At 39.4% G+C, this 18754-nt stretch overlaps 2 protein-coding genes across 2 annotated transcripts; both read left to right on the top strand.

The window, feature by feature from the left end:
• The first annotated feature begins 1230 nt into the window (after window positions 1–1230).
• On the top strand, window positions 1231–4954 carry LOC139636696 (lipopolysaccharide-induced tumor necrosis factor-alpha factor homolog). The gene is made up of 5 exons (XM_071504964.1): window positions 1231–1352; window positions 3265–3402; window positions 3553–3612; window positions 3757–3904; window positions 4072–4954. Exons 2-5 carry the CDS (start codon window positions 3270–3272, stop codon window positions 4175–4177), a joined length of 447 nt encoding a protein of 148 aa, XP_071361065.1. The 5' UTR covers window positions 1231–1352; window positions 3265–3269; the 3' UTR covers window positions 4178–4954.
• Window positions 4955–5769: 815 nt separating this feature from the next.
• Window positions 5770–16051, top strand: gprc5bb (G protein-coupled receptor, class C, group 5, member Bb). Its single transcript, XM_071504963.1, has 4 exons — window positions 5770–8612; window positions 9362–10469; window positions 13799–13911; window positions 14005–16051. Exons 2-4 carry the CDS (start codon window positions 9362–9364, stop codon window positions 14047–14049), a joined length of 1266 nt encoding a protein of 421 aa, XP_071361064.1. The 5' UTR covers window positions 5770–8612; the 3' UTR covers window positions 14050–16051.
• The last annotated feature ends 2703 nt before the right edge of the window (window positions 16052–18754 follow it).

Below are 18754 nucleotides of genomic sequence, written 5' to 3'. Positions count from 1 at the left end.
AACACACTCTAAATACATGTAACAGCAAATCAGCTAACATTATCATGCCTACTGTAGCCGGAAAACAGACATTTAACATGATGTATTAAATTACTTACACATTGAAAATGTGTAAGTAATTTAATTAAATTTAATTAAATTTAAATTAAATTTAAATTAAATTTAATTAAATTTAATTTAATTAAATTTTATTTAATTTAATTCGCCACAAAAATAGCTTCTTCCCATCTGCTATTAGCCTCATCAACAAGGCTAGAGAGCCCCACTGTTGCTGATCAATTGCACCAATCACCAGAAAAAATTCCTTGTATGTGAAAACATACTTGGCAATAAAACTGATTCTGATTCTGATTCTGATTCTGAAAAGAAAAGCCAGTGCTGAGTGAAGCTGGAGCCCTTTAGCAGCTCGTAGGGTTCTGCTCTTGGTAAAGTGAGACAAACTTTTAAAATAGTTTGCCTTTAAAAAACTTTAAAACTTTAGAACTTTAAAAGGTTCCACTGGCTCCGTCTTTACTGTCATTGTCTTTACCACCAGTACCTTTACCTGCTACATAACACAGAATAAGTCCAAGGCTGAATTTCTTTTCCAGTTTGTCCCTGGACCCAATACTGGTCTCACTTTGCCTGGGATTTGAGCCAGTTGTCCCCAGTCCGCCTGTCCTCTCTCATCTCTTTCTTTGAGGCCTTTTTAGCTGAAAAAGTGGTTTCTGCAGGTGAGGAAATTCTGGAAGGTCGCTTTCACCTGAGTGCTGCGTACTGTCTCTTGATGAGTTGCTCATCAGGCTATGCCAGGCAGTGTTGTAATACTAAAACAGCAGATGTTCCTGTGGCATTTAATGAGAACATGTATGATTGTCCCCCATTTGCATTTGGATACACAACATATTCAGTATTTTTGTTCTCTTTTTGTTCCACTTTTATCTCTTGGTGTCAAAGCTGTATTTTTTCAAACCTGTAATTTTTCATAGTTATTCTTTGTATAACCCAGCAAACAGGCCACTCCTTCAAAGGAGATCTCGTTCAGCGAGTTTTCACTGTGTAAATAGAAGTTTGAACAATTCAGTTGTTGTAATGTTTGAGATAATTTGGTAATCTAATTTTGAAGCATAGCATACAATAAATAAATAAAACACTTAGTATCTTAAAAGAGTTGTGTTGTGAGGATTTCATTAGATATTAAAGTAATGTGACATTTTGAAAATCAAATACAGGTGATCTTCACCTATTGCACCTTTTTCACTCTGTTGCTCCACCTCCTTTCTGGGACATCACTGCGACATTTGTCTTGTCTCAAACGTCACTGGAGGAAGCAGTGCCAGGTTCTCACATTCTCTCCTGACCAACTTATCAAGGTAAGCAGCATTCACTCTGTCCTCAGGTGTGAGAAAATAAAAACATACAGGCAGAAAAAGCTAAGATTAGATTTGAGAAAAATTCTACACGCAGCAGAACCTGAGGGTTATATTATACTTTTGTACTTCAAAATCAAATGTTACAGTTAGCGTTTCTTTTTTCTTTTTCTTCTTTTAAAAGCAGTAGTCTGTGGAGGTTTCTGAGTTCAATTCTGAGTTTGGCTTGTCTTTAGGTTCATAAAGGAGTCCCTCGTCACAGTACTCACACCAACAGTAAATATTTTCTCTATAGACTGACTGAAAAGTCCGTTAAAAATAACTATTTGTGTTGAATGTCAACCAAACATGAGTACGTGTACATGTACATGTATGTTTTGTTCTTTGTGGTGAGGATTACTGTCGTTTCACCTCACCTCATGTTGGAATTTGAGCATGTGTTGCTTGGTTATATATATATATATATATATATATTTTCAGTGCAAATCATGACAGGAATGCTGAATACAATAGCATTTGTAGGAAAGTGCATCATGGAACAGGTTGAACGAGATCTGTCCACTGATTCACCCCACATCCTCTGATTTGTATGGTGGCCAAGAGAGGCCAGTGCATGCAGTTTAAACAAGCAACTGAAGAAATCTACATTGATGTAAAAGTGACATCTAGAAAAAATTATGCAAAGAAAACACAAGCAAATTAGTGTAAGAAACACATTTGCCAAGTGTAAAAACATAAAACAACATAAAGAAAAGCTTTACAAATATAACAAACAAGCAAATTGTACACAACAGAAATTTACTGCTGAGGTCACTGACCACTTGGTAAAGATGATTGAAATGGAAAACTGGAAGTTCATTCTTGACCTTGGAAACAGCAATATGACAAAAAAAAAAAAAAATCTTAATTCAGGGTTCACTCATTAGCTTTTTCTTGACTATTTAATAACGTGAGATGTTGTTGAAAGCTCCTGGAGTGAGTGGGTCTTGGATCAGGTTTTTTTTTTCAAAACATTCTAATTGTGTGAAAATGATATTATTGGAGATAATATTACAAGCATGGCAGCACCTTACTAAAATCAGTAGTTAGTGTTCCCTTGGAACTTCTACTGGCTTTTGACATTTTGACTCATCATAGCAGGAAAAGCATGGGCAGGATTAACAACATTACAAATGACTAAATTCTGTTTAGCTATTTCCACAGTCCTGGTATTTTCAATCCTGGCTCACTGTCATGGTTTATTATATTCACAAAATCTGCTATCACTAACACAATGTGCTTCACGTGGTTTTCTGTCCATGACAAATGAAATTGCCTGTTGTTTTACTGAATCCAATCAGCTGATACTCACTGAGGCAGTTTTGATGCAAATTCTTCACAGTGGCTTGTTTCTATTAGTTGTTGACAGATGTGTTGGATAAGTCAAACAACACTGATCACTTGCTTTGGACATTTTCGTGTGCAATACATTCCTCTGTCATTGGCACTAGTGAAGAAGGATTTATATATGTATAATGGGACTTGTGGTCTTGTTAGGACAGACACTCGTTTTCACTTTCACTTTCCTTTACAATGTAAAAATGCAATGCCACCAAACTTGCTTGCTTGCATACACATGCCTTGAGTCAGTGTTGTATCAACTGAGCACGCTTTAATTTAAAGTACTCTACAACTTGATTAGCAGGTTTTCACTCTCTCTCAAGAAGAATGGTGCAAAAATAAATACTGGATTCCTGGTTTCAGTCTGAACCCAAGTCCAATCCACATTTTAACTGTCTGACTGTCACTGCTTTCCTTCATTGAGAGAGATCAGGGGACCCTCTGAAGACATTTTTAGACCACAAGGCCTTACTCCATTTCATTTTTACCTTATTTTCTTTGCCTTACAATCTTTTCTCTGTGGTCTATCAAACAGAGATAATGGAAAAGTTTCAGGTACCTCCCATGGCAATGCCAGTAACTATGACAGATGTGCCAGCACCACCATACCCAGGTCCCCCTGTAAACCCCGGTATGGGAGTCACTGTGCATACTCAGCATACCACCCACCATGGTAAGACTTTTTTTAATCTTCTTCTTATTTCTTTCTCTTTTACTGTACTGTTTTCATTTCTTGAATTATTCCTGTCATTTTAATCCATGTGGTCATTTCAGTTTATTCTTTAAAACTTTCTCAAGCTAAAAGTTTCCTTTTCATATCCAGTTCAACAAACTGTACCTGTGTACCAATACGCCCCACCGCAGCCTCAGATCATGCAGCCCGGTGAGCGTCTCTCTCCAATTGTCTCTCAAAAGTTAAAATAACTTCAGATTTGTGTAATGTAGAATAAAACTGCAAAAACGTGCATTCACTAATGCTATGTGTGGATTGTAATTGTCAGTGGTTGTATTTTTTCTCTGCTCACAGTGCAACAGGTAGTGGTGGTGCAGCCAATGCCAACTGATGCTCCTTGCCAGATGACGTGTCCTCGCTGCCAAAACACTGTCCTCACTAAAGTTGAGTACAAGATTGGCATGCTCGTCTGGCTGATCTGTGGCCTACTAGGAATCTTCTTGTGAGTAGAGACTCTGACACACACACACACACACACACACACACACACACACACACACACACACACACACACACACACACACACAAATATATATATTTATATATATATTAACTTAAGTACATATAAACCAAGTAATCAAGTATTATTTTGACTTTATTCCACACCAGTATCTGGCCTTGCTGTTTGATCCCCTTCTGCGTTGATTCTTGCAAGGATGTGCAACATTCCTGCCCTGTATGTAACAACGTCCTGCACGTCCATAAACGCAGTTGAGACAGCACTCTGGCATAAACTCTGAAGAAACAACAAAATGTAGAGAAGTCAGCCATGATCAAACAAATATCTGTACAGGGGGCAATATCTCTATGTAAACCTAAGTTGTCATCTTGAGCCCTCTCTCTATTGTACATATGTGGAACTATAAAATTACACCAGACCGGTGATATCTTCTTTTCTTTTAGCTCATGATTTGAAATGTGCAATCACATTGTAAAAATGTAATATGAAAACATGGGAGATGTAATTATCATGATCAAAATTTTTTCTTGACTTGATCTGAGTGATGTCTCAATATAACATAACCCAGTGTTGAATTTAAGCATTAATGTAGGATGGTAAATATGTCATGAGTCTTATTTTGTTTATATCAAGTCCACCTGATTATTTCATGAAATGTTTTTAAATATTGTCTACAAGAAAAGCAAAATTATGTGCATTCTGCATCTAGTGATTTAATATTGCTGACCTATTGAATATTTTAATTTTTTTATTGAAATTTAATTTCTTTGATACAAATACACGTTACAAAATAAATTATCTTTACTAAAGGCAAAATATTTTAACATGAACAAAATCACAATTTGTGGACGATGCACTCATAGCAAAATAAGATAAATAAGATGCATATTTTCACAAAAAACAGAAAGTATAAATATATATGAATATGTATAACAAACATAAATGTATGTAACAAAAACCTTTAAATGCAATAACAACTAACTTCTTCTACCATGGAATTATTAAAATGAATAAAGCACAAATTAATCTTCACTGAAATGTGACTTTCATTCTTTTTTTGACTTCATGACTGAATGTTGCCTTACAAAGAAAAAGTGGGAAGACACAGGTGTAGTTACAACATTAATGATGATAGCATTTCTTTTAGATGTGCCAGCTCCAGAGTCCTGGTATTGGCTTACTTGAATACTTAACGGGACAGAGCTATCATTAACGGTATTAGCTGCATCTGTGCTTTTCCTGCTATGGCCATTCAAAATGTCAGCTGTGAAAAAGGCCTATTATGTCATAACCCCTCCCTTTATATTTAACTCCAAGCTGAATTATTTAATGGGAAACCAATTATTTCTATTGATGTAATGTAGTGGGAAATGTATAACATGTAATGTACAGAAATAAATATAATTCAAAGAGAAAGACAGCTCTAGAAAATAAGTTTATTTTTTTTTATTACGATGTACAAAGAGGATTATCGTAGAACAAAGAGAAGAGGGGAGTAATTTTTTATTTGCTGGATGTCCAAAATGTCTTCCTGAGAAGTGGTGGAGGGTTGAGCCCCAATTCCATAGTCTTTTATTGTGAAAACAACAGGACAGGAAGTGGCAAGAAAAAGAAACAAAAGTTGAAACCCCAGCTGTTGGATTGGACGTCTGGATAATCTGCCAAAGCAGATTTTTGGTCATCTCCATGGTGGCCATTAGCTACAGACCCAACTGTCCTGTCATTTTACATGAGCTCAGACTGGCGTTTCCTGTAGTTCTCCAAGTAGACAGCAGATAGAGCCAACAGGCTGCGAGAGAGCAGGCTTCAGTCTTCCTCAACACACCACTGCCACTTCGTTGTTATGATGAAGTGCATTGTTTTATACGAAGTCTCCCCTGGCAGTGAAAAGGATAAAAAAAGACCCCAGAAAAAGGCTTCAACCAACTGCACAAACACATACCTCTAATAAGAAATGCTGTATCTGCGTGTGTGTACACAGTCTTCAGAAGAGACTGGAGGTGGGATAAAGCTGGGATTATGGGATGGGCCATTCTTAACAAGGTCCTATTGGACTGTGACCATAGTAACCACTGGATTACCCAGATTAGGACTGATGACCCGAGTTAGTTAGTCAGCACTTCTCTGCTCTGTTGTCTCCCACCTCGATCTTCCTTTGTCTCCGTCAGAGGACTCATTCACACAACAGGACAAACCAGAACACAAACAATTCACACTTGATCTTCAGCCAAATCTTAGAAGGTTTATCAAAATTTTTAAAGTCGATGTCTCGTAGCTAATGTTCTGCTTTATTAATACGTGAAGGACAGGGGCGTCAGAGTGTTGTCTGTGAGAGGCTGGCAGACATTCAGTTCCTTTCTCAAGGCAGAGTTTTTGGTTTGTCAGTGGTGGATAATGGTGATAATGCTAACTACAAAATGAGTTCATTTTAAGAAATATGGTCATGCACTTTCTTGCTGAGCCTTAAATGAGAACATTAATATCACTCTCATGTCTGTACGCTCAGTATGTAGCAATGCCCAGCAGCCTTAGAAACTTAGCATCGAGACTGGAAACAGGGAACCAGCTAGCCAAGCTCGTAACCTCCTGGAGTGGTTACCTGGCAACTGGCAAAGAAATAGTCTGGCACATAACCACCTATAAAACAGCAAATGGTTGTTTGTTGTTTTTGTTTTTCTACTGTAATGTTTGTACTGATTAAACAAATAGGACATAACATGTTAGCTGAGCTTTAGAGACGCTGGCAGGTTGATTTTATTACCTTCGGACTGAGCCAGGCTAGCTGTTTCCCTCTGTTGCCAGTCTTTCTGCTAAAATGAGCTAACTGGCTGCTGGCTGTAGCTTTATATTTAACTTGCAGACATCTTCTCAGTTAACTTTTGGGAAAAAAATTTAATATATGCACAATCGAATTGTTTCATATTTGTTTCGAGTTTTAAAATTGTGTATCACAATTTCCTAAAGCCCAGGGTGATGTCATCAAATATGCTTGTTTTTGTTGTTTTGGCCGACTAACAGTCTAAAAGCGAGAGATATTCTCTTTATAAAACAAAGAAAAGCAGCAAATTCTCACAACGAAAAATTGACATTTTGGCTCGAGAAAAGGCTAAGAGAATTATGCCCTATCAAAATTGCCGATCCTACTGATTAATGGAGTAATTATTTCAGCTCTATTGATAACAGTGTGGAAACACAGACTTGGAGCAGGGTTTTTTTATTTTACAGGAAACATTTTGACATGTCACAATAGGAAAACACAGATATAAATAATAAAATAAATTTTATTCATGTCATGAGTTTTAATGTCCCGGATTGTCCATGCTGGCTCACTGTTATCGTGTCATGTATTACAACGAGTTATAATTAATGTTATACTGTAAGTACCATCTGCACTTCCCTACTATGACAAATCAATATATCTGCTGTTGTTATTATTACTCATTCTTGTGTTTATTTAAGGATTCTTGCTATCACCAATCAAAGCACTTGCTCCCGCTGCTTACATAATAGCAAGCACTCACTGTCTGGATTAGACTGTCCTGACTGGCACAGCAGGGTGCAGGTGTGCACTTCTTTTCTTGCATCTGTTTGTCTGAGAGTTTATTTGTGTACCACAAACCAGCTTTGGCTTCTCCTATGTTTGGCCTGTATCTGTCACTGTACTCACTAGTGTCTGTCAGCATCAATCTCTCACATGCTGATCCAAACTGACTCGATTAGCTAGTACAATGGTTTTCCTCATGCTGTGTCTCTCTCCAACCCCACATGAGGCCACCTCCAGGGGAGGAGATTACTCCACTCCGAGGGAGGCTTGGCTGAATAATGTCTTCAAGGGTATTATGTAACACTCTCTACTAGGATGGCCACGTGGCCACAAGGCTCACCTGTGTTTGGATTGACCATCTGCCCATCTCTATCCAAATCCCATCTTCATTCTACAACACACACCATCAACAGACATCTTCCTGCTGAAGACACTTCTGATTGTTTTGGTCCAATCTGGTGATCAAAGATGAATCTACGTGCCCTACAGTTCTGGGTGTGAGGAAAACGTGGGCACCTGAAGGGAGGAGACATCACTGAGATGTGCAAATGATTTGCAGTGCATTGCCATGCTTATATACTGTACTTATTTCCTATTTTCTCCCTGGTTAGACGGGTGCATCAGCAAATTATACTCCCCATGTGTGGGTGAGGAGAGGTAAAGCTGGGATCGCATCAGTGTTGACACCTCGGCGGAAGCAGAGAGAGAGAAACACAGACGTGGAGACAGAATGAATAGAAAGAGGAGGACAGAGGGAGCGAGAGAGGCGCAGAGACAGTGAGAGCGAAGAGTGAAAGGGAGACAGAAGATATATTTGACTATGTGGGTGTGTGAAGTATCAAGGCATGCATCATAATTGTAGATTCTTCTCCCAGCAGCCGGACGTGTCACTGCAGCAGCAGGACATTATTGGTCTCTCAAAGTGTGCTATTTTGTACTTTAAAGCAGTGGGAGCTGTGAGCGTGGAGAGCGACATCAGAGACATTTTCAAAGACAAAATGGAATCTGTTTTATTTCTGCTGCCTCAAGGATTTCGGTAACTGTGATTCCAAAAATACTTTAATAAGTTGAAGTGATGCAGACTGGAAAATTATGATGTCTCTTCGCCCTCAATAATCAAGATTTTAAGTCAAGAATTTGTCTGAGGTGAGTTGAAATTGGCATTAAATCATTTTAATGTCGGTGTGGTATTTATTTTGTATGTTCATGTGTGTATATTTGTGTGTGTGTGTGTGTGTGTGTGTGTGTGTGTGTGTGTGTGCTCTTGTGGAGGGCATTTTTTAAAAGTGAGAACTTGTGGCCTCACATAGTGAGGATGACCACTTGTTATTAGGATGAAGGTTAAAATTATGTTCATCTTAGGGCTGTGGAAAAGATTACATCACTGAGGGTCCTCACAACTAAGTACAAACATTGTGTGTGTGTGTGTGTGTGTGTGTGTGTGTGTTTGTAGTTGCATGTTTCTCTGTGCTTTTGGGTACTGAAACTCGACTTCTCAAAAGCCCAGTATTTGATGTAGTCAGCCCACGCTGTTTCCCGTTCCCATGGAAACCATTGCCCAGTGCTAAAAGCAGTTCTATTCTGTGCTGTGAGTGCGTGAGTGTGTGTTTGTGTGTGCCTGAAAGAGAGAGAAAAATATTAATGTCTGAGATATAACAGGTTTTTTTGGAATGTTAATATATTGGCTGCTGTTTCTACAGTGTGTTGTGCATCATGGAGACCACATATAGACTAAAATAATTTATATCTACCTTCACCTTCCAGCCTTCCTCCTCTCTGGATCTTTTTCAACAATGGCCTCTTGTTTACCTCTCTGTATATTTACCCCTTTTTCTCTCCTTTAACCCTTTCTCTGTCTCTCATCACTACATTTTTTCTGTCTTTGTGTCTCTAAGATGGCCGTGAGCCCTATAATCATCTGCCTCCTCTCACTGATTGGCTATGGTTCATCCCACCCCTCTCCTCCTCCTCGGGGATGCAGTGTGGATGTGGACCCTCCTTACAGAGTGCTATGTGACCTGGAGTCAGTTTGGGGTGTGGTTCTGGAGGCTGTGGCCTGCAGCGGGGGTGTCACCTCTCTGGTCCTCGCTGTGCTCCTGCTTGTCAAGCTACGCTCCATTTCTGACCCCGCCAGGCGCTCCGGCATGGGGCCTCTTCTGCTGCTCCTTGGCACGCTCCTCGGGATTTTCTTCATCTCTTTGGCTTTCCTGGTGGGGAAGAACCAGGCGCTCTGTGTGGTCCGCAGGGCCTTCTGGGGGCCTCTCTTCGCCCTCTGCTTCTCCAGCTTGCTAGTGCAGGGTGTGAGGCTCAGGAGGCTGGTGGCTGGCAAGACGAGTCCATCGGGCAGCACCCTGGCAGCGCTCGGCCTGGCCTTGGCCTTGGTTCAGGGGATCATCTCTGCTGAATGGGTGCTGCTGACTGTTGTCAGGGAGGGTCACCCAGCCTGCGAATATCCACCTTTGGACTTTGCTTTGACATGCAGCTACACTCTGGGGCTACTCCTCATAGCCATGGGGCTTTCTCTGGGGGTGGTGCTCTGTGGAGGAGAGTTCGGAGCAGAGGGAGGGGGTGGGAGTGAAGATGACAGAGAAGGAGAGAGTGAAAAACGGAGATGGAAGTGTAACGCCGTTTGGCTCTTCCTGTCCAGTCTGGCATCAGCATTACTGTGGGTGGCCTGGCTGGGGTTTTATCTTTACGGCAGCCAGGCACTGAGGGGCAAGGGGAAAGGAGAGAGGCTAGGAGGAGGAGGGAAGAAGGATGCAAAAGTGCTGGATGAGCCTGCGCTGGCGGTGGCCCTGGTCATTCAGGGCTGGATCCTGCTGCTGTTCCATGCTATTCCAGAGGCGCACCTGTGTCTCCGAAAACCTCCACAGTCCAACACGCAAGATTTCTTCGACACCAGTCACACGTCCCCTCCTCCACATTTTGGAGATGAACTCCCAGCACACTCTCACCGACCCTTCCCAGAAAACCAGGCCTTTTCTATGGAGGAGCACAGCGCAAGTAGGCCTATGTAGTGCATGTGTGTGTGTGTGTGTGCATGAGCATGTTTTACTATATTTGGAGGGTCCAAAAACTGAGATGCCACTGTACTTGTGGGGTCTGACAGTTTTGCAGGGACCAAAATGCTGGACCCCACGAATTTAAATGGCTGAGAGTTAAGGCTTAGTGTTAGGGTAAAGGTTGGGGTTAGGCATCTATCTCTGATGGTTAAGGTCCAGGTAGGGGGTTAGGGAATGCATTATGTCAAGACAGGTCCCCACAAATAAGTAAAACAAGGATGTGTATGTGAATGTTTGTGTTAGAGAGAAAACGAATCTGTGTCAAAGGAACATTTTTAACCTGATTGACATGATGCTTTCAGCTGGACCTCATTAGTTTGTATTTTCAACAAAATAATATTAATAATATTAACCATATTGGTATTTGGTGTTTGCTAAGGGTAAAGTTGGCTATGTAACAAAAAAATTATAAATATAATTTATAAATTAATTCAATTCATTTTTTTTATTAATTAAAACTGAACTGCAAGCTACATTTTTTATGTTATGCAGTGTCTATAGTGCTGTTGGATTAGTTTGATTTGTTGGTGAGCTGATTTGATTCTTATTAACACACCTACCATCAAATATGCTTTTGAAAGTTCATTTTTATTGTTTTTTTACCTAAACACTGATGTGATGGGGCACATGTCCTCCTGTACTGTCTCTCAGACTTAGGACCTGCTTTTAGAGCTCAAATGCTCTGTGAATTACTGAATCACCAAAAAGTAGGAGTCCTGAAGTTAGGTCTCACATACTCCATATTTTAAGGAGATTCTCCTTGAACAGCCTGTTAAGACCTGTTGCTTTAAGCCCCAGGATTTTCTGTCAGTATGGTCCCATTTCTCTTGGTGGATATCTGTAAAAGAATGTCCAAAATATCTCCTGCAGCATAACAGAAAAAACACACAACTTGTGCATATATATTTTGTGAATATAAATTTGCTAAATAAACTTTATTGTTATTATTATAATATCACAACAGTGAATCTTTCAAATGGACTACATCAGCCATGAGCCTCATGTCATGTCACATGCAAACTAGTTTTTCTGTAGTTCATAAAAACTACCCTTTAACCATGATAATGATCAGAATTATCAACGTGAGACTCAAGCTTGACATTCTCTCTGGTAAATTCCTTTCAAATCATCAATTGCACTGCAGATCAATATCCTAACTTGCAAGTTGTCTATCATATCACCATACTACCGTGAGCTCCACGTAAGTTTGTTTACAGTGCGGTTCACATCTAGCTACTGTACACAATCCAGAATCCAATTAAACCTCATGAAATTCTGATTACACAGCAGGCTTTTCTACAGGGAGATTTATGAGTCATTTCACTTTGACTGCTCGCCATGTTTAGTTGAAGCCAAATGCACAGATGAGGAGCTAAACTATGAGAAACCAGGACAAACAAAGAATGGAGGCAGAGGCAGAAAGGAATCATGAGGAGTGTCTTGCAAGAAAGCAGACAACTGGTGATATTTGTTGGCCATTGTACAGCTGAGGAGACAACACAGTGGTGGGGTCAGAGAGGAGAGTCATGTAACAAAGCAAGTCATGGAGGATTTACTTTGTGGTTCAAAGGAGGATGTTAAGGCTTCTATTAGTTGCCTTAATGAATGGTGTGGTGAAAGCCACGGTTCAGCCTCCTTGTCTCTAAAATCTCTGCAGTGGAACTAGTGACTAACATTTCAACATAATAGACAGCATTGATCGCTAGAGCTATAAAAATAAATCATGAAAAGATAACTGGAATTTTCCTTTTAAAATGTTATATCTAAAAGAAGAAATATCAATCTTCTTGCAAATGTCAAGTTGATTTATACACCGCACTAATTTTGACTTGAAGTTTTGTAGTAGCTTACAGTGGCTAATGTTCAGTCGGGACAGACTGTATGACTCTTTCACGCTGTTTTTTAGTATGTCTCAGATCCATAAGTTACTGGTTTTATCATGAGGGGAAAACAAGAAAAAAAAACCCCACACTGTACCTCATTACAGGACCTGTTTGTTGTTTCCTGCTCTTGTGCTCCCAGTCCACTCACTCACAGTCAGCTCATCGAATGATGAAATCTTTGAAGCATCTGACTCCTACATCAGGATATAGATGGACATTCAGTGTGCCCATACCCTGTAATTTCCATCTGAGGCACAGTGGCTGCCGTTGAGCAAAATTAATAAGGTCTTACTCCCTATTTACTAAATAGCAGCATGTAAACTAGTTTCTGCTAACAATCCCATAATGCAGTGCAAAAATAAACAGTTATGCAACACTAAAGCTGTCAGTGATGACACAAATGGATGATGATTCATATGGGTCAAAAATCTCGATTTGCTGCTCACTATACATTAATGAGTTTCAGTTATATGGGGAGTTACATAGTGTTTTCAGTTACAGTTACACTTCAGTATGGAGGGACAAGACAATACAAGTTTATATGGCCACCAAAATAAATTATTCTAACTTTGTTTGAGAGAAATCTCACATGTCAGTTATTTCAGCATGGTGGGTGGCTCAAAATACTACAATACCCATGAGCATTAGCCAGAAACGTAAATCCAAGCAGTACTGAATTCTTATACACAAATAATTACAACATTAAAAAGTGAATTAACTTTAACTGCAGCATTTCCAATATTGTAATCTTGAGCTTCCACTCACCATTAGCAGCACATGTCACAGTGTTTTAAGCTAAGTGACTAGATGTTTTTTCTGAAATGCACCCTGGGAATTGCAGTTTACTTGTACCTCTCTGCCTATATCCACAGTCTTATACCTTTGATATTTCTTTAAAAAACAGATATTTTCAAATGCATTGTTTTATATTTTTGGTGATTCATCAGTCTAAAGCTGATCCAAGCTGCAGAGGCGCTCCCACAGTCATGTAACATTGTTGGAAAAATAAGTGGGACTTTTACCTCCAGAATATGAAATAACGTGTCCTACTCTGCAGCTCTGTTGTGTGAGGTCATCTATCTCCATGCACCAATAAGCAAAGCTAACAGCTAGCTAACAAAGCCACACAGAGTCCTGAAAATTTACAATAACTGTTAAAATTATCTGTATAGGTTCACTATGAGTGTGAAGGGCCTCTGAGTTATCCAGCTGGTGGGAAAATTTAATGAATTATTATAATGAATGTATGATTGTCTCAGTCAGCGGCACAGCCATCTATCATGGTGGGTACTGTACAAGCTGGAATCATTATAATCTAGCAGATGTGACACGTGTTAACATGACGCCTGTAACTTGTGTGTGTGCTTTACCTTGCTTGGTCTGTCAGCTCTCCGAAGTGGAACCTACCACAGCAGCCATGGGACCGTCCGTCCTGGCATAGCCTTCAGAGGTCACGTCTACCAACCCACTGAGATGGCTCTAGTCATGAACGGTGGGACAGTAAGTATGGCAGACATACTCACTCTGTGTATTCCACTCTCTCTTTGTCACTAAATAACTAGGTAATTGTGCTTCTGTCTCTCTCTCTCGTAGATGCCCACAGCACCAATTAACTACACCGGACGCCGGTTATGGTAACATGGTACAAGACTTGAAGAGGATGCTCTCTGATCACATGTGTGATAGAGAGATTTTATGTTGCCTAAGAAGAAGGAAATATTAAAGACATCACATATCACTCTGAGTGGATTTGATGGGAGATAAATATGTTCAGTGTATTTGTGTATGAATCTGACATTTTAAAAGCAAACTGTAATCGTTATTTTTGCTGAAATTTTCTCGATTGCCTCTTTATCAGCAGACTGGACATGAAATCAGAAGAGAGGGAAGAGAAAGTGATGCAGCTTCCACAGTAAAGGAGATTTTGTCACAGAGTGACGACATATACAGTGCATTATTTTTGATCAGCACAGATCAGCACATAAAGTCTTAATTGTAATATGTAAATACATTGATGAGGAGTGTAGCGGGAGAGCTAATGTTATAATATATGAAGCAAAGATCAGAATATTTTCCACTGTGGTAATGAAGTGGAGTAATTGAATGAGCTGCTGTTAGACCGTGGCAGAGTCAAGATTTAAGGATGATTTGAATGTAGTGACGATAACATTTTATCTGAGCAGTACTAATCAGTGCTGTTATGTACTGATGCCTGTTCATCAGTGAAGCTTGCGTCATAAAATCTCAAATTCCTTCTCTTTCTGTTCAGCATCAAGCTACAACACAGAAAAAAAGAACCCTTAGGTTGTTTATGTAAATTACCTGCATACACCCACAAAGCTTGCTTGGCCTCTGTATTTCATGCTGGAAAGCCCCAAAGGACTCTCATAGTGTTTTTCTCTCCACATCTCCATTCCATTATCAGTGCTATCCATTTTAGCACATTTCACTGTGTGTATAGATAAATGTCATGTATTTAACTTGTGCAGGGTTCTGGAGGATTGTTAGGGGATATAAATGGTGAGAGATGAGTCTCCAGCTCATGGGTAACTAGTTTTTAATAAGCATATCATAATAAGCCATTTAATACTGCAATAGCTATTCTGCAGTATAGAGTTTACTGTTGGAGATTGTGACTTTGCACTTTATCAGCGCTGATTTTGTCTGGGCATCGTGATATTTGCAATGTATGGTCATTTGAGATGCATGTTAAAGTACAGTTTAAAGGTATGTATTTTGTCAAAATTAACATATTTTGAGTGTTTTCTAGACTTTTGATATATATATATATTGGAGGAAATTAGCAGTTTTAGTGTTGAGTTTCAAAGTGGATTCTTGACACTGAAAACAACAGTTGACAAAACAATCTCACAAGCTCAGCAAATGGAAATTTGAACATCTACAATTCCATGACAACTGGGCAAACCCTATGTGCAGAGGAAAACCATGTGATACGACTGAAAGCCTCATAACATCTACTGAATGGACCTTGAGGTTGGACTGTTTTGTCAACCAGTTTCAGTGTCTTTTTTTGCCCCTATTTTCCCAATTGTTTTCTGGATTCAACAACACTATGAGCATTACTTACGCTTTGTATGAGCTCAGTGGCAGCGTCTCATGTATTCTGGCATTCAGCATCTCCTTAAATTTCAAGTTCCATTGAATACAGAGAAAACATCACTGTCATACATCACTGTGACTTAACTGGTAACATTTTATCTATACTGTATATGCTTTATTAATGACATTGCAATGTTTGGCTAAAAATCCCTTCATATTTGACTGAAGTGTTACAGGTTTTTTCTTAAGTGAGAATTCAATCCAGGACAATTTATCCAGTTAAAATACAATTCAAAGAGCACCATGTTCATGCTGTGACCATTTCCTCTTTCTGTGCGACTAAACTGAATACCTAAATAACTAAGTTGTCAACACTTGTTGTGTTCAGGTGTGTGCTCTGATATTATACAATGAAAATATTTTGATCATGTAAATATCCAAATGTGAATAAGCACTGGTATTTTCCTTTTAAGATGCTCTTATGATGATACCACTGTCACTGCTTCATGGCAGCGTAACATGAATGTCTGTAATGTGATTTGCACAAAGTGGCGAATACATCAGTGCACATTTTCTGTTATTTATTGTCTGGTCGTTGAACTGATCCTTCTTCAGCCTCGTGTCTTCTGTGTTACCCTAAGAAAATATGCTGCTAATCAATGAATACATTGATATACACGACAATGGAACTGCACCAAGTTACAACAGAAGCAAGGATTCAAAGAGCAGACATGAAACAAATATTCACAGCCACTCTCCTTAACCCAGACCCAGCTTGTATTACAAACTCATCATGCACATTTAAGAAATTATAGAATACCTGTATCTTTACTTCTAAGAGCCTAGTGAAGACCTGCATGTTGTCTCCCCTCTGTGTGATGTGTTGAATCGTGAGTCAATTCATCTCATAAAAATAGCAGGGGAGCAGCTGTACTAAAATCTCTCACTGCATGTGGGAGTGTTTTAAAAGTAGCCTGTGCTTTATTTCAGTCACAGCCCCTTAAATGCATAAGTTGTAGGTGGATTTTGGGACTGCAGCGCGGATGGATACTGTAGTTGGCAGCTGGAGTTGTAGGTGGCTTCTTAAAACTCACACTGCAGGTTGCAGGCTGTGTGTCAGGTGGCTGTAGGAGAAAGCTGATGCAGTGGTGCATGTAGTCAGATGGCTATCAGAAGTAGTAGGCAGAGGCAGGGAAAGCAGCTGGCCTCTGGAAGCTGTGGTCAAAAGCTACTGATAACAAATTAGATGTAGATGTGTTTGGTGGAGAATGGTATTAAAGCTAGAAGTGGCAGGTAGAGGCTGAGGTGGGAGCTGGATACCAATCACCTGCAGAAGAACACTCAGGCTACCAGAGGCTGAAGGAGGATGCTGGGATTGCAGGTGACTGGCAGTATATTTGCAGGGGTTATCTGATGTTAGATGTTAGGGATGTAAGAAAGATGTAAGTAAAGATGTATGCATGTGGCTGTCAAAGGCTAAAGACAGGGGCAGAAAATACAACTGTCAGCTAATAGCTGCAGATGTAGATGACTGGTCTAGGCATGGTGACAGAAGTAGTTGTGTGAGGAATGTGGGGTATTTCAGATGCTATTTGGCCTTCTGACAGGCCATTAATTTGAAGCATACTGATGCCTGACACTGTGTCTTGCAGCCCAAAGCCACATGTCACAATCTTGTCATATCATAGTTGCTGTAATTACCAGTTTTCCACTTGAAAACAGTGATTATGTCAACACAGGGGTGCCATAAAAAAGAATATTTAGGCAAATGTCTGCGCTGGCCACTGCAGATATTGATGAGCGTGTGTGGTGTGATCTCAAAGAGGTAAGTGCAGAGCCCTGACATGACATCTGGAAAAAAAAAAAATAAAGTGGCATTTGTCCAAGACTCTCCATGACATCTTCCACTGTCCCTAAAACATAGTCATGGTTCAGACGTTTCCACCTCGTTATGAGCAACTTGTTCGACACCTCTCCTTAATTCTACCTCCCACAGCCTGGGCAGGAAGGGCCACCCAAAGCCAGTTGATTGACAGCTTGGCCCTTCAAGGAACAGCAAACACAATAGGGAAAACAAAAATGCTCTATAACAAAGGTCCCCCACAACAAGCTGCATCAATGGTAGCTCATGGTACACTTCCTGTCTCCTAAGTGGGCATGGTCAGCTGGTATGATATATGATAGTAGCAGTACAGTAGCTAATTTATTACTTAACTATCTGCATCCACTGGAAAAGAAAAGACAGATTGGGCACAAGATCATATCAGTCTAATAATTTTCTCTTTTTTTCATTCCAAAAACAGTTAAACCATAATATCAATAATCGTATTGTTAAGCAAAGAAACGCAAGTTTTATTTCAGTTTTAACTTTTAATTTATGGTTTCATTTCTGTTTATCTGGTTTGAAAGCAATGTCGGCAGCATTGCAGTGAAACCAGATCAGAACCTACAGAGAGATGAGATATGTGTTGCCAGACTTTGCAAGATTGTCCTGCTGAGACACAGACAGGTCTCGAACATAGTTAATCTTCTTCTGATTGGTCTGTCTGAGAAATGTCATTTTTATTGTCAGAATGTTCATAAGATATGTGGCTTGTGAAAACTTGGTTCAATATTTACTTGTCTTTGGGGTAAAAGAATTGGTCATAATCTGTACTCACATTCACTCAGGACCTGCCTCTTGTCTCCAAAAGGGGCAAAGGAGAGGTGAAACCCCCCCGACACAGAAGAAGTGTGTCATCTGCTCTCTCAACTGTCTCTACAGAAAAGCAAATACAATAACAAATAGCAAATGCAAAAAAATAAAGAGATAAAAATAAATAAATGACATAAATCTAAAAAAATTACATAAAACTATGTAATTGTATAATAATAATAATAATAATAATAATAATTATTATTATTATTATTATTATTATTATTATTATTATTATTATATTTCATCCGTTTTCTTTTATTTATTTCTCTTTATATGTCTCTTACAGATTTATTTTTTATGGCACTCCTATGACTCCTTAATAGTATAGTACAGAAAGGTAGGAGAAAAGAGAGGAAGCAATAGAAATAGAAAGGAGAAGGATATAACATCAAAGACTGAGTTAGTCATATCGGTTTCAACAGTGCATTCAAAATAATGAACGGGTAGACGTGAAGAACATATACAGGCAGTGGTGGAGCAGGTATTTTTTATACTGTCCTAGAAAACAACAAAAGACACAGATACTTGAATTTGCACTCCAAAGGAATCACGTTCACTTGATGTGCAGCGCTATTTTTAGCCTTT

This window comes from Trachinotus anak, unplaced genomic scaffold (genome assembly GCF_046630095.1).
Source record: "Trachinotus anak isolate AG129_WGS33_773 ecotype Australia unplaced genomic scaffold, CSIRO_AGI_Tana_v1 ptg000019l, whole genome shotgun sequence".
Taxonomy (NCBI): domain Eukaryota; kingdom Metazoa; phylum Chordata; class Actinopteri; order Carangiformes; family Carangidae; genus Trachinotus; species Trachinotus anak.
Note: the sequence above shows the minus strand (reverse complement) of the source record. Positions and strands in the feature narration are given on the sequence as shown.

What these genes read in the sequence shown, in the direction of transcription:
- gprc5bb (XM_071504963.1), top strand. Translation starts at nt 9,362, where the DNA reads ATGGCCGTGAGCCCTATAATCATCTGCCTCCTCTCACTGATTGGCTAT. An exon ending in TATGGAGGAGCACAGCGCAA is followed by an intron (nt 10,470 to 13,798) that starts GTAGGCCTATGT and finishes TTGGTCTGTCAG; the next exon opens with CTCTCCGAAGTGGAACCTAC. An exon ending in TAGTCATGAACGGTGGGACA is followed by an intron (nt 13,912 to 14,004) that starts GTAAGTATGGCA and finishes TCTCTCTCGTAG; the next exon opens with ATGCCCACAGCACCAATTAA.
- LOC139636696 (XM_071504964.1), top strand. Translation starts at nt 3,270, where the DNA reads ATGGAAAAGTTTCAGGTACCTCCCATGGCAATGCCAGTAACTATGACA. An exon ending in TCAGCATACCACCCACCATG is followed by an intron (nt 3,403 to 3,552) that starts GTAAGACTTTTT and finishes TTTCATATCCAG; the next exon opens with TTCAACAAACTGTACCTGTG. An exon ending in GCCTCAGATCATGCAGCCCG is followed by an intron (nt 3,613 to 3,756) that starts GTGAGCGTCTCT and finishes CTCTGCTCACAG; the next exon opens with TGCAACAGGTAGTGGTGGTG.